This window comes from Serinus canaria, chromosome 19 (genome assembly GCF_022539315.1).
Source record: "Serinus canaria isolate serCan28SL12 chromosome 19, serCan2020, whole genome shotgun sequence".
NCBI classification, from domain to species: domain Eukaryota; kingdom Metazoa; phylum Chordata; class Aves; order Passeriformes; family Fringillidae; genus Serinus; species Serinus canaria.
Window position 1 is genome coordinate 53,663 of NC_066332.1, and position 14,726 is coordinate 68,388.

The 14,726-nt window shown below is 40.7% G+C and overlaps 2 protein-coding genes across 3 annotated transcripts; one reads left to right on the top strand and one right to left on the bottom strand.

Annotated features, from left to right (window-relative positions):
• Positions 1–480: 480 nt before the first annotated feature.
• On the bottom strand, positions 481–3,615 carry FBXO39 (F-box protein 39). Its single transcript, XM_009094859.1, has 3 exons — positions 2,602–3,615; positions 1,638–1,814; positions 481–609 (listed from the first exon to the last, which is right to left on the bottom strand). The coding sequence occupies exons 1-3, from the start codon at positions 3,613–3,615 to the stop codon at positions 481–483; spliced, it is 1,320 nt and encodes a 439-aa protein (XP_009093107.1).
• Positions 3,616–5,674: 2,059 nt separating this feature from the next.
• Positions 5,675–13,211, top strand: PIMREG (PICALM interacting mitotic regulator). Of its 2 annotated transcripts, XM_018919581.3 has the most exons (6): positions 5,675–5,792; positions 6,749–7,068; positions 7,865–8,196; positions 8,942–9,037; positions 9,892–9,927; positions 11,127–13,211. In XM_018919581.3, the coding sequence occupies exons 2-5, from the start codon at positions 6,778–6,780 to the stop codon at positions 9,905–9,907; spliced, it is 735 nt and encodes a 244-aa protein (XP_018775126.1). In that variant the 5' UTR covers positions 5,675–5,792; positions 6,749–6,777; the 3' UTR covers positions 9,908–9,927; positions 11,127–13,211. The 2 variants fall into 2 exon arrangements, with proteins under 2 accessions (XP_018775126.1, XP_018775125.1); XM_018919580.3 differs by lacking the exon at positions 9,892–9,927.
• The last annotated feature ends 1,515 nt before the right edge of the window (positions 13,212–14,726 follow it).

Genomic DNA, 14,726 nt, shown 5'->3' on the forward strand with positions numbered 1-14,726 from the left:
GGCCTGTCTTACCTAACTGATAGATTAGATAGTACATCTGTCTGCATCTGAATCGGGATCAAGTCAAGACTGACTTTGGGAAAATCACTTGTTCACCCCATGTCTCAGTTTCCCTATTCGTAAAATGGAAACAGTGAGATGAGCTTTAGTAGTAAAGTGTTTGAAGCTCTACAATGAGAAGTGCTGAAAAAAGAGGAGGGTCTTATATTTATCAGAGATGCTTGTAAGGGTGCAAAAGGGGTTTTTTCCTTTGGCAAGGAAAACCAAAGCAAGGGAAAGAATAAATAATGTTGGAGACAAAGGAGTCCAGTTCCCAAGTCCAACATTTTAATGCATGGAGTTTAAAATTGTCCCTTGCTTCTCACTTGCTGGAATGATAACTCCCTTTTGGAAGCACTGCTGTCAAAATTCAAATCCCTTACTAAAGCACTCCAAAGGATCCATTAATGCAGATGTCACTGGGTGTTCTCTTCCTGTAGTTTATACCATTGGGTAGGTGATGACAAAATAATTAAGTTCTGAGTCAATCAGGTACTTGAATTTCCTGTAAATATCAGCCAGCAGTCGCTCCTCCTCAGTGCTGTCATCTTGGGCTGTATAAATCCTGACCTGTATGCACAAACAGCAGTCATCTCTCTCAGATATAGGGAGCTCAACCCGTTAACAGCTTATGGCAATGAGAAGCATCTGTGACTAATAAGGAATCTAGAGAAGCAAAATTCCTTGAATTGGAATAGAATCTTGAGGCTTTTCTCTCTTTCCACTCCCAGCTGACTGAAAACATCATCTCCTGCCAAAGAATCTTTGGGAGGTGTTGGGAGGAATGGGTTAAATAGTGGAAGACTAGCAACAAGGATTGTAAATCACTCAGGTGACCTTGCAGATTGGACTAGCCCTTGATAACCCAGTATGAACACCAGCCAGTGATCCTCTGGCACGGAGTGAGTTTAACTGTGCCTCTATCTCCACTTGTGTGTGTCTGCCTGGGGGTTGCTTTGGGGATGCCTCGGTGAGCAAAAGAAGGGAAGTAAATTTACTCTTTGTCTTTTAGCTGTGGTTTTGTGGTTGTCCCTGCTGTCTGCCTGTGCTGACTCAGACAGGAAGACAAGGTTGTTTTTACCCCCAGAACTGATGCATCCTTGGGATCTGCGCAGATCTGTGAGGACCTGCTGAATTCAGATTGTAGCACATCAGCGTGGTTTACACCAGCTACAGTTGCGGCTTGGTCCCAGTTCAACACAGGACCCCTGAAGGGTGTGATGTGTTTATATCTTTTTGCAGTTTAGTGGGATTCAGTCTACCTTCCTTGGTTATAGACATAAGCACTGAGCCTGAGAGGTGACTGAGAAATCCTGGAAGTGGGAGAGGGCTTGAACTAGAGGTGACAGAGGGAGTGCCAGTCTAGGAAGGGCTTCTGGAATTTTCAGGACTTCATAATAAACTTCTATAGTATCTGTATGTGGCTAAGTAGGGTTGGAAAGCCTCCTTTCTGTGAGTGGCTCCCAAGTTCTTTGGTACTAATGCATAACATAGGGAAGATAGTTACATTACCATGTCTGTGATTTTTGCCTGGGCATGGGGACCTTTGGGTATAGGAGCAAGAATAGGAATGGGAGTTTTGAAGCACAAAGTCTTACCTTTATGGTAGTTAAAATGCATTTTCTTTCTGCACGGTTTTGTAGCAGCCTCTCCATAAAGCTGACACTTAGAAATGCCCAGACTTTCAGAAACAACAACCTCTTGCATGATAAGATAAGCTGTAGCAGCTCATTGTCCAGCAACTCATGGTCATTGTTTAATTCAAGTGTTAATTTCTTGGGAAAAAATGAACACTGTTAATACTACTGAACAGATGTTGCATGCAGTAACAAGAATTCAACAAATAGTTTTCCAAGTTAACAAAAAAAAAAAAAAAAGGGAGCAGATCAATTTTGTACCTTGATATTAGCTGACAATCTGTTTTGCATTATGACAACAGTGTATGTGCTACAGTAAATCCCTCTCCTGTTAAGATGGGGTGATCCCTTGTGCATTTATTAGAAAATGCTGCACCTACAGTCATACCATGATCTTATTTGACATAATGAACATTATCCCAGAGACAAGAGTGGAGCCAATGATGGTTTCTAGAAAGCTTTACATATCTATGGTGTTTATTGGCAACTCTGCAATGGAACACGACTTACAAAAGCTGTCAGCAGATGTCAGGTGTAAGGCCGCTTGTTTCCCTCTGGCATGCAAAGATCTGATGCTCACTTATGTGGATCAGCTGTTGCAAACCTTTGATGACACACCCCTTGTGACACTGAAGTGCTTTGACATGGGCACTAGTTAATTTAGATATGCTATAGGACATTTGTGCATTGCCGAAATAGAGCAGCCTGATAGCATTATGGAGGGTTATAACTGGACAAGGATAATTTCATTAACGACATTATGGATGAAACACTGAAATGAATCACTTATGAAAACTGCCCTCTGGACGTAAAACTAAAGCAGTCAGGAACTTCTGTTGCTGACTGCTGTTATGTAGAAGGCCTACATGTTTGCTTTGTAGAGCTTTGTTTTACTGCAGTAGGGTATCTCTACTGTTTCCCTTACCTGCAGACCATGCCAGTAAGCTGGGAGAAGGTTGGTGAGGGTAGGTCTCATTGTCCAGTCTGGGTCACTAAAATAACAGCTCCGTAGGCTGATGCTCCTAACTGGGATCTCCTCTAGCAGGATCCTAGCTAGCTGATCATGCTTCATGACTCTTTCAAAGAAGAAGTTCACATTCAGTTTTGGGGCTCTCTTGGCCAAGTTTGCCCATGACATTCCTGAGACCACTTGCCCATGAGGGTCATGGATATGACACTTGATATTCAAGGTGCACAGGGAATGAGAGCTGCGCTCCCGCAGGATGTCCAGCAGTTCATCAGAGATGCAGTTGTAATTGAAAGTCAGGATGGTCAGCCTGTGGAACTTAGACATAGTTTGGTGGAACAAGGCACTGCTGTAGACAGAAAGATGGAGACTGAAGAAATCCTCAATATTGATTTCAGATATAAAGCTTCTATTTGTCAAACTGCTTAGAGAATTCAGAAGCTCACAGCCTTCTTCCAAAGTTATTCTTGCTCCTTTTAAGTTAAGATAATCAAGTTGATTGCTCATTCTTTTCAGGAAGGCAGCTAAATTCTTGATAAACTGAGCCCTAACTACATTTTTCCAGATCAAGCAGTCTAATTCTAGGTACTTGATGCTCAGGGATACTAGGTGACTATTACACTTACCCAGGTGTGAAAGAAGACCTCTCATAATCACTTGAAATTTTTTTATAAAGGGAGTATTGTAAGGATTTGATAACTTGATCTCAAGGTGCTTCAAATACTTGCCAAATTTCTTGGTATACCACAGTGCACTTTGAAACTCCAGTGTGCGTGCCCTTGATGGTTGGCCATAAAAGGTGATGGTTCTGCACCTCCAGAGAGATCCAGAGTGCATGGCACAACTCCATTTTTTACAGACCAAGGCAGCCCGAGATCTGTCCCTGTCATCTAACCAATGGAAGACATGCCTCAGACAGACATCAGGTAGATAGGCCCAGGAACTTTGCTCGGGTTCACTGTCATCTTCCATTGAGAGGACTTCTCTTCTGGGTCTTAAATCAAACCAACGTGCAGAAAGCTGTGGGTAGATTTCTTGCCAATCCCAACATAATAGGCTTCTAAACAAATGGATGAAAGTTTGTTTCTTCACAATCAAAACCAACAACCCTTTGCCTCTGTACTCCAGCTGTCAAACAAGCCCTTGAGTCTAAACTATAGTCTTACCTAAATCAAAAGAAAAAAACAGAGTGAAGAACAATCTCAGTACAAGCACAGGACACATATTTAACTTTTGAGCCTTCATCTTCAGTCTAGCTCAACAGTGAACTGGTATCAACTGCTGCTACAGTGGCCACACCGGCTGCAAAACTTTTGGTTAGCATCAGCTGCAATTAATTGATCGTGGTCTGTGATCTGATGCCTAGCGTTTAAAAGTACTCAGTTCTTTGGGCTGTATACATTTGAACAGGACATTAACTGCAAAATTAGCACTAATGACTTTTCATCGTCTTCTGGGGTACCATTCCATGACAATCAGTACCGTGCCTTAGATTAAGGCTGGATAAAAAAAGTTGAAATGGCTGGAAGCAAGAAGTGCACCAGAAAAAGAAGAAGAAGAAAACATGCAGATCCCTGACAGTCTGTTTACAACCAGAAAAGCTCAGATATTTCTATTTTAATTGTATAAACAGAAATGAAAGGACAGGTTAATAGCACAATTAAGCTTCAGTCTGCTGTTTGTCTTTTTGCCTACAGTTCTTATGTCACATAGAATCTCTCTGCCTGTACAAATGCTCTTTTCAATTAGCACCATTTCTATTCTTAGTGATTCCTCTGCCCACTCTTGCCATTCAAAGTACCAACCCACATCCCCAGCTATCAGGAAAACCCTTAGAAATTGATCATTTGGTTTGCTTACTACCTGACTCTCTCTCTCTCTCTCTCTCTCTCACTTGTATTTAGCACCCCCAAGAAGAGCTCTTTGTTTTGCTGAATTATTAGTCATTTAGGAGGTCTCTAAATCAATATCCAAAAATCCAAACCAAGTCTTAAAACATGGTGGCTGAAGCTCCAGTTTGCTAGTGAGAAGAACCTGAAACTTTTGCTATAGAGACTGGGGAGAACACAGGGGAAGAGGTCTAACACTTCAGCTACCTGGAAGCCCTGAAGGCAATGGACAGAGGAAAGCAGAACAGATTATAGGGCTGTAATACATAGAAACACATCTGTTAATAAAGGATGTTTATTACACTGCACTCATCAGTATTAGTGTGTGAATACAAAGCGGCACAAACACCATCATGTGGAACTTTTTTAAAACCAGAGTTCTTATGAATCTAAAAAGTATGTTTGTTTATAAGCCAGTGGTGAGATTCAAGAGATATCCTGCAGTGTTGGGTTGGCTTTTCCATCACTATAAGCTGAGTCTTAGCTAAGGAGGTGTTCTAGCTGTCAGCTCTGAGTTTAACTTGGTGGGGGGAAAACAAATCTTTGGGAAAAAACACTGCTAAAATTCTTTCTAGAACAATTATTTTCAGGAAGAAGTAATTTCAAGATAAGTGAATGCTATGTATGTCTTGTTTGCCACTCAGGTAAGGAAAAAAAAATCAAATCAAAATAAAATCCCCCACCGCTGAACATACACATCCTTTGCCTTTGGCCCTCTTTGCTTCAGAGGGCATCCCGGATGGTTTACGGTCCCATACAGACAGTTACACTAGCTGTCTCCTCCAGCAAGAGCTGCAGAAGCCCGTGGAGTAAAAGCAAAACCTTCTAAGATTTTGACCGATAATTACCAGAAGTAACAGGAGCTGTGGCTTGGATACCCAAGTGGGCAACCCAGCCTGAGTCCTTTTACTAATCCAGCTGACGCGGATCTCTGGGCCGAGGTCCGCAAAGGCGCCAGAGCCGCGGGCGGGGGCGCAGCGCAGCCCCTGCGGTTGTGCCGCTGGGCCCGGGACATTCCCCTCAGCCCGGCGCGGGCCGCCCCCTCACTGCCGGCTGCTCCGCGCGCGCCGAGCCGAGTAACGGCAGCCGCGCGCGCGCGGGCCCAGCCAATTGCGGGGGGCGGCGGCGGCGGCGCCGCCAATCCGAGGGCTCGGAGGGGGCGGCGCGGCGTTCAAACGCGGTGGCGGCGCAGAAAGGGACTGCGGCACGGAGGTGGCAGCTCCGTCCCGATTCGGGTCCCGGTTCCGTCCGGTGCGCTGAGTGAGTACTGCCAGAGCGGCCTAGTCTCGGCTCCCTTTGCCCCACCCGTCTCCTCCGGCCTTGGCGGCACTTTTCGCTCTTGTTGCTACTGTCCCGGTAGGCGCAAAAACGGCACTGACTGATCTCGCCCAGTCCCGTTAGGCTGATGTGGCGGCACGGCCAGTGCCAGCAGAGCGGCTGTCGGCGGGGAGCACGGCCAGTGCCTGCGGCGAGAGCAGCTCGGACGAGGCGTGGGCCTGGGTGTGTCCAGGGCCCCGGCCGGGGGCTACCCCAGACCGCCGTGGCCTCCGGAATAAAGAAGGCAGTGCGCTGTCCTGTGCAATACCCGTTTAACAAACAGATCATTATAACCGTAGGACAGCAGCGGCTCTCTCTCTCTCTCTCTCTCATTTCAATCGAATTTGTTAGCAAGTGAAAATCAAGAATAGAAAGTATGTATGTTTAAATTGCCATATGTCATATAGATAACTAGCATTTTAGCCCTTCTCACCGAAGACTTCTGCCAGTAATAATCCTGTCTCTTTCAGGATTTACATATCCACAATCATAACTGGGACTGAAGCAGAAGCCTTCAGCTTGCAAGTACCGCAGAAGACAATAGCAGCTGCATAAACTTGTCTCGCAGTGGAAGGTTGTTTTGATTATAGAAGGCAAAAATTTGGGATATCAGATCTTGATCAGAGACACAAACCAAAAAGATACACTCATAGAGCATTCTACCTCTCAAACTAGAGTTTTGCAGTGGAATTGCAATACAAGGCTTCTTGGTGCTTGAGCAAACCTAAATAGCCTTAAAAATCAACCCTGTTCTCTTTCAAGACTCCCAACTAAAAGTCTGCTCAGCTCTAGTTTTCTTGTTTCGGGCAAATATATTCTGTAACAGTTTCCATTTATCTTTTCTACACCGCTTTGTACCTTGTTCTGCCTAAGCTTTGCTCTCATTTTCATTATTTTAGAAATAAAGTTGACCAAGAACTGGAACAAGATGGCATCCGTGCTCCATAATGTCAAAGCAACAGTGGCGTGGCGGAAACACCAGCTCCTAGCTCACCTCAACGAGGATGAGAGCCCTATGCCTGACAAATTCAAGAGAAGGGCCTCTCTGAATTCTGTCAATACCATCCGCATGTCTTTAAGGAAACGGGTACCATTAAAACGAGTCAAGCTGGATTTTCATAAAACCCCAGCTAGGGAAAGTCTGGAACCAAGGCAGAGGTGCCAAACTCTTCAGACTATTAAAAGAACAGCAAAATATGCTCTTGGAACAGTGTCCCAGGTATTTTGTCTTTGTAGTAGAATACAGATAGAGGTTAATTTTTGCTTCAATTCCAATACTAAGATTTCTGAATTCTGTACTCAGTGCTGTATTCCAGAGAATCCTTTCCCACACACTTGCACACCTTAGTACTTGTCTCATAGCTACCAACTTTTAAAATTTTTAATATCTTTTCCTAAAGTATAGACAGGCAAATTATGGATCTGGCAGAACATGGAGGAAGGTGAAAACAGTTTATTTTGTTATAAGAGCTTTTCCCCTCCTTTATTTAATTATATATGGCAGAACAGCCTTGACACAGCGGAAATTGGGCAGAGATTGCAATAATTTGCAAAGAATTGTTACTGAGAAATGTGCAGCACTTTGGACTTTTTTCTTTTATTTATTCTCCTGTACCCATACTATTTACTAGCATGTTCTTCATTATAGTTAATCTAAATTTAGACTGACAGAACCTGCTACTGGGTAGCAGGGTAGCAGGTAGCACTTCCCTTTCTTGCAGACCTCAGATTTTTAAATGCATGCATTCTGTGTTGGGGAACCTTAATGTTTCCAGCTTAAGAGCAGCAAGAACTTTGTCTAATGCCTGCTCTGAAGTCCTTGATGAGTGCCAAGAGTTAAGGAAGCAAGAGACTCCCTGTGCAAATGAGTACAGAGTTTGAGATGCATTCATGTTAGTGGAAACCTGATATGAGCATGGAACTAGTAATTCAGCCCAAATATTCCTAGTCTTCCTGGTTCCAAACTCATGGCAAATTGAGTTAATTTAGCCTAACATGTCTAATGCTTCTTTCAGAAAATACAGAAGTCTTGCCAAAGCCCAGTAAGCGCAATGGTGACCTTTCCAGCTGAATCCATCAGCAGAAGCTCTGTGACCAGTTCTACCAAAAAAAGAACTGCTACACCTCGAACACCTTGCTGTAAGAGTGTTACTCCAGCAGCCAGTTCCAAAGGCACTCCAAGGTCCAGCAAAAGGGCCTTGCTTGGGCCAACAAGAGTGTCAGAACATAGAGAATGGAGGGATTTCTCCTGCTGGCTTGGTAAAAATGCTCTCTCTCTCCGGAGATCCAGAAGAGCAGCAGCACTGAAGAGCCCTTATTCATCTCCTGCTCCTTCCAGCAGAAAGATGTAAGTCACATTCTTTGGTAAACTTTTTTTAAAAATTTATTTTTATTTTTAAATTTATTACACTGATTAGAGTACCTGGTAAAGTGAAAGGCAAGGCATCAAGTTTTCTGTCTTATTCCCCTGAAGGTCTGTGCTTCTTGAATAGTCAAGAAAGTAGTTCCAGCTCCCTCTATAGACAGGGACTGAGCTATGCGTAAAGCTGAAACATAAAAAGTAATCTTTTCTTAGAGACATACCTGAGTTTTTTGCTGGTGCCTTTTGGGTAAAGGAAAACACTCTGTATCTCACTCTGATTTAATTGTAACTTTTCCAAAGCTGCTATTTGTATTCCAAAGATACCAGGAATAACTCTGTTTATGCTGAGTCCTTTATATAACATAGAGAGATTCCTGCCTCAAAGAACAAACACAAATTAGATCAAGGGTTGGGAGCTAGGGAAATATTTAATAATGTGCACACAGGTTTTTCTTTTGGTCGAAGTCACAAGAAAGGTTAAAGTTAGAAGTTGAATCCAAGCCTTGTGAATCTTAATCCTATGTCTCAGTTGGACGATAGCAGTTTGGAGGATGAATGGAGATGTGAAGCTGTTGGCCAATGGAATTAAGAGTATAATTTCCATGGCCCTAAACTTCTCTGGGTAAAGTCTAGAGGTAACAAGAGTGTTACTTCAGGGATGAAGGCTTGAGTAATGTCACCTAGTCAGCCTGTCCTGTTTGATCTGTAGCAATGACCATTCTGTTTGCAGAGAGTTTGACTCTGAGTTGGAACCGGTCTCCTCAGGGATTTGCCAGTTGAAGCGTATCTCCCAAGCATTTGATGATGCCATTGTGAAAGAGGAGAGGTAAATACTGCTAAGTGTCCCTCAACTTTACCTGCCACCTGACCATAGCCAATTGCAGGCCAAGTAGTCCCTGTAACTCAGGATTGGGAATAGTTGCTGAACTTTTTCAAGTGTAATGTAGTATATCCGTTTTTTCTTAAAGATACCTGGGAAGTTTAAATCAGCAGTTGGATTTGCAGCTTCTAAAACCTGCCAAATGCTCTACTTGTCTTCAGTTTTCTTGTTGTAGAAGTCAGATTTTTATCAGAAATAGCCTACCTTTGACCTTGTGTGAGAACAATACCTCCCTGACTCTTGTCTAAAAGAGGTGCCAATCCAGACTGGGGGAGGAGGTGGGAAAATTCCAGTGTACTGGCACAGTCACAGATGATGATGCACATCTATTATAAAACCCTTTTATTAGGTAGCATTATGTTAACAAACAGTCCATGGTACCCAAATGAAGAAGCCTCTTATAAAACACCTTGGTTAATTCACAAGGTGGTAGGCTGCTGTATTTGTGAAGCTTATGTCATTCTGAATTAGACGTATTAAGAAAATAAAAATTAAAAGTCTGAAATCTTGTCACAGGGTGATTTCCTAAACTTCTTCCTCTCTTAGACCATGTAAAGTATTCAATAAGTAAATGTCAAGAGCCTCAAATTCTCTAAATAGAGTTTAGCATAAAGTACTTTACACACAAAGAGGTAAGGGCTTAAAATCCCAGATAATTGCAAAAAATTTGTAAATTTGTAAATGGGACCATGTCTAGATAACTATAGGTTAAAACTTGTATCAAGTTAATTTTATCATATCCACTGAAAGTTCACTAAATCTCACTCCTAATATTCTCCCATCTGCTGGTGATGTGACAGGTTCTCTCATTCGTAACTGAAGATAGTAGCAACCAGGTAAATAGTTGTTCACTTACCTTGGCTATGCCTGCATGCCACTGTGGGGAGAAAACCTGCTGTTTATAGAGAGAAAGGCTTATTATCTCATGCTGCTTTAAGGCAGTATTATGTAGAACCACAGGGTTCTTCCTTCATATTCATTGTGGCCATCTCTGCTACAGCAGATCATTGTGCAGTTGTAAAACTTCACCTCTAAATTGTGGATTAGTGAGTCCTTATGGGTTCACAATGAGCCTCCTATGCAAACATCAGCTTTTCTCACTCCAGACCAAAAATGACTAGTACTAATATTTTGTCACTCAGGTTCAGTTCTCACTGGTTACTAATGATCACAAAGCATGAGAGAACCAACCACTATCCTGAGCTGTCTGATGTTACAGCCTTTCTTTTCCATCCCTCAAAATTTCATAGCAGTTTAGTCTATGCTATCACAATTAACAGCAGCTCATAATTGTATTGGCTGCATTTTTAAACACAGCAATTGTACCCGAGTGGGTGTGACATAAATATCTTCCCCCATTATGCTGGAAGTGTTCTTTTTGTTAGAGGGAAAGGTACATCCTGAATACTATGTCCCATTTTAGCAACAAAGATAGGTGCAAGACACTTTTTTGTAACTTTTCAAGAAAAATGAGAGCAGTTTCAAATGCCGGACTGATGGTTTCAACAGTGATCTGTACTGCTTCCACAATTTGGTCCAGTACTTCTGCATGTGTAGATGCATATACTGTGCTCTGTTACCGCCTGGTTGCCTACTGGAATAACTGTGAAATGAACTTTTTTGGAGGTGCCTTTAGTCTTACATGAGACTTTGTGTTCTGATATCCAATTGCCATGAGTTTTAATGTTAATGCTTCCTTTTCATTTTTTTCATGATGAAGCAAATATTGATCTCAAATTATTATTTCCAATTCAAAGTACTCTTCTAATGTTTTGCATTTAAATGAATTAGATTATATCACAAGAAATACTCCTGTTGCTAGTTAAAATATTGCAGTACTTCATTTGTGTACTTGCCATTTACGTTCACTGAAGATAATAAAATATTTTCTTGCTAGCGTTTAGAGCAGTTACACAGTGAAAGTGCACCAGACCTCTTCCTTTCTCCATCTGTTTTCCAGCAATCTGCATGATAACCAGTTGATTAACTCTACTGACTTCATGCTGCTAATGGTAGTCCTGTTGTTCTTCTGCAGGCAACAAGCAATATCAAACTACTACTGTCTAATGGCACAAAACTCACAGTCTGTACATCGATCCCTGAAACCATCTCAAGCTATCAGAAGGCAAGCAAAGAAACTCCATCAAGCACTTGGTACCTAGACAGAGATGGCTGTAATTATTTTTTCATGTTTCCAAGTTTATGAGCACATATAAGGGAGAGGTCTGAGAAGCACCTGAAAGGCTGCGCTCTACAAACTTAAATGAGCCATTACACTTTTTTTTTTTTATGAAACAGCTCAGGACTTCCCTTGCTTTCTCTTTGCAAGTAAAGATAGAATCAAAATAGTACCAACCACTGTGTACTATCCCTGCTGAGATGAGGGAACGATATTGAAAGTGACTTTCATGAGGCAGTAAGTACTTAGAAAATGATGTGGAACTGGCCAGTAAGAATGGCCAAAGCAAGGGATTATGACAGACTTATGAAGGGTAATCCTAGGTAAAAGTAGTGCTTAAGTTGGTATCCAGCAGCCACGAGATTTAGCACACTTTCCATGTGAAAAAGATTGGTCTATTATTTTGAAAGCCTAACTTGTTGGGGTTTTTTTGTTACTAGCAAACTAAAGTTATTGATCATGTTAGCTGGAAGTTAATAAAACAGTAGTGGCTTCTTTGAGTTCTAAGCAAAACTGCCATTCCAAAGCAACAGGATTCTATGGAGTCACTCATGCCACAAGAACAGAGCCATTTTAGGACTCTTACTTCATGGCCTTAAGGGTTAGCCATCTAATCCTATCTTAGGTAGTTTAGCTCCAGATAAATCAAAGCAACTTTGTAATTTCTTACTAATGCTTTAGACAGCATCTTGGCAGTTGAGTTAAACATTGCTTTTGTGCTGCATCTGTCTTTTAGTTATACACAGAAATTTGTTACTACAATTAATGTAATGTCTTGTGACCACTGTTGCAAGTAGAAGTGGAAGTATTGTGATTCTGTATACTTAGCATTTGATATCTGTATTTTGCTTCTAATTACTTTTAAAAAAATTAACATTCATTTGACAAGCCTTTTTTGGTGTGTCGTTCAGTATAACAAAGTTTAGTCTTTCACATGAAAGCAAAGATTTGTCAAGATTTTAGAATTCAACTGTAGGGCTGTTTTCCATGGTAAGCTTTGTGCAGGCTTCTCCAATTATGTTCACTCTAAAATGAACTTTCAAACAAAAGACTGATTTGGGAAACTTTGCTCTACTTGATAATTTTTAAAATGTGCATGTGACCTAGTAGTTCCAGTGTTACTAAAAGTTTGATGGTATCAGGTATAAACATGAAAAGCATTAAATTATGATTTATGTATAAGTATTGATTTTTAAACTTGCTCCCAATTTTTCTTTTTTTTTTCTTGTCAAATGAACCCATTTTAAAACATTTGAACAGTTAATGAGGCCTGGAAATATGAAAGCAACCCTTCCAGCCTGAAGACTTCTAGACTTTCAGATGACTGAGAATTGTAACTTGTGTTATTTCTTGATCTAGTGTTTGTGTGTGTTTTGTGGGTTTTTTAATAACTTTTCTATCTGGAAGTATAAGTATAGTATCTCCAAGTTGTTCTTTGTATGTCCTGACAGTACTTCTACAAAGCTTTCACAAATATGTTGTCTCATTAGTGAAATGCCTTTTTCTATGACTTTTGAAAAGGAAGGAGGGTTGGAGGTTTTTGAAAAGTTGACCTCCAATCTAAGTATTATTTCAAACAGATCAACCAGCTTCTATTTGTAATGTTTCCACCAGCTACTCGGACATATACAATCATGATCCAATATTTATCAAATTACTGGTAAGAAAAATCAGTGACACTGTTTGTTTAAAGGCAACGAAAGTTTTATTTAAGTGGCTAATCTGTTTTAAGATTTTAAAAACCAGCTCACATCAAAATCTATAGCAGTTGTAGAAATCTTACTCCTTATTTCATATTAAGAAATTCATTATTGTACATTTTTGAATCTTTACAAGGCAGCCTTAAGAAATATAAACATTTGTCACCAGATAGAACCTTCTCACTGACAATATTTAAAAGTATGCACTTAATAAAACTATAGACTGAAAGAACACCTACAATTTCAAGTTTCCTTGTGTGAATTCAGTTGTAAGGGGATTGCCCCTTTTCAGCCCAACAAATAGAAAAACAAGTTATGCATAAGACTTGGGGTTCTGTGAGAGGACTGCCATTCTGGGCTGTATACCAGTCATCCAGGTATAACACTGCTTTTCAAACTTGCTATCTGTAAATCATGTTTCAATGTTGCAATCTCTAACACACCATCTCCCACCATGTCACAGTAAACCTGCCTCTCTCTTTTCCCCTTCCTATGTTCTATATATCCATACTAATGACAAATAAACTGTGAAATTTAAACCACCCCCCCAACCCCCCCAAAATTCCATTCAGTTTCAAGGATAGCTTATTGAGATTAATACAAGTAGTGGGTAAACTGTAATAATCTCTGTTTGGGCTTGACCTAAAATGAGTGAAAGAGCCAACGCATGACTTCAATTCCAGTGTCCATGCACAGGACTCTAGCTGTTCCAGGCCTTAGTTCTGAAAAACAGGTATTTTCATCCAGAAAAATGTGTTATTACTTCCATTTTTTATGGGGGTTCTGAATTTAGGCTCATCTATAGGAACACATTGCTGCCTTGAGTGACTAAACATAATGGAAGTCTTAATTACCTTCACAAACCCACAATTTCTGCTTAAGCTTTGAACACAGGCCATAAGGAATCACTGCTCTTAGAGATGCTGAAAAGGTAAGCTGGAAGGTTTTGTGTGTATAGGAATTCTGTCCTGTACCAACTCCACATGAGGATGAAAGTGCCACTTTCCCCGCTGCATGCCTGACGTGAACAATGCAGAAATCTTGAGTTCAGATGCCACATGTCAAACTCTAATCAGAAAAATCATGACATTGTGGTGCATAATCCTCATCTCTTCATTATCAAGCCAATGAGTTTACCAAAAAGATACCCATGCTCCAATCAGCTAGTCCTATGATGATGCACTCACCTTTCTGCAGCCTAGATGGCAATAGGGAAAAAAAAAAAACAAAAACCTGAGGAAAATCCTTCTTGTTCAGTAAGAACTGTTGGACCTAACAAATTTTAAAACATAAAATACCTACTGGTTTTAGGTATTGTTTTAAATGCTTATGAAAAAAGCTTTTAGCAAGTTTAAAACAGAAATGATATAGAAAGGGAAAACTTTCTATAAAATTTCTAAATTTATTCCATAAATTATACTATAGATTCCATGATGATACTATAGATCTAAGTATTGAGAATTTGTTAAATACACTCATTAGTAGTGTCCTGGCTAAAGAAAGACTGCAATGTATAAACAGGACAATTTGTTCACTAGTAATGGCAAACAAAGGCTATTTTCCAGAATACTGGGGCTTCTGAAAAAATGTCTTTGTCCTGTATAAACTAGGGTGTGTAATTTTTTTCTCTCTAGTTCACTGATAGTTCTACATAACCAGTGAAAGTTTTAGCTGTTTGGAAGTGACTTCCCTAGGTACTAGAGGAAAAAGTAATCTGTATAAATTAAGACTAGTTTAATGTAAACAAATAAAAATG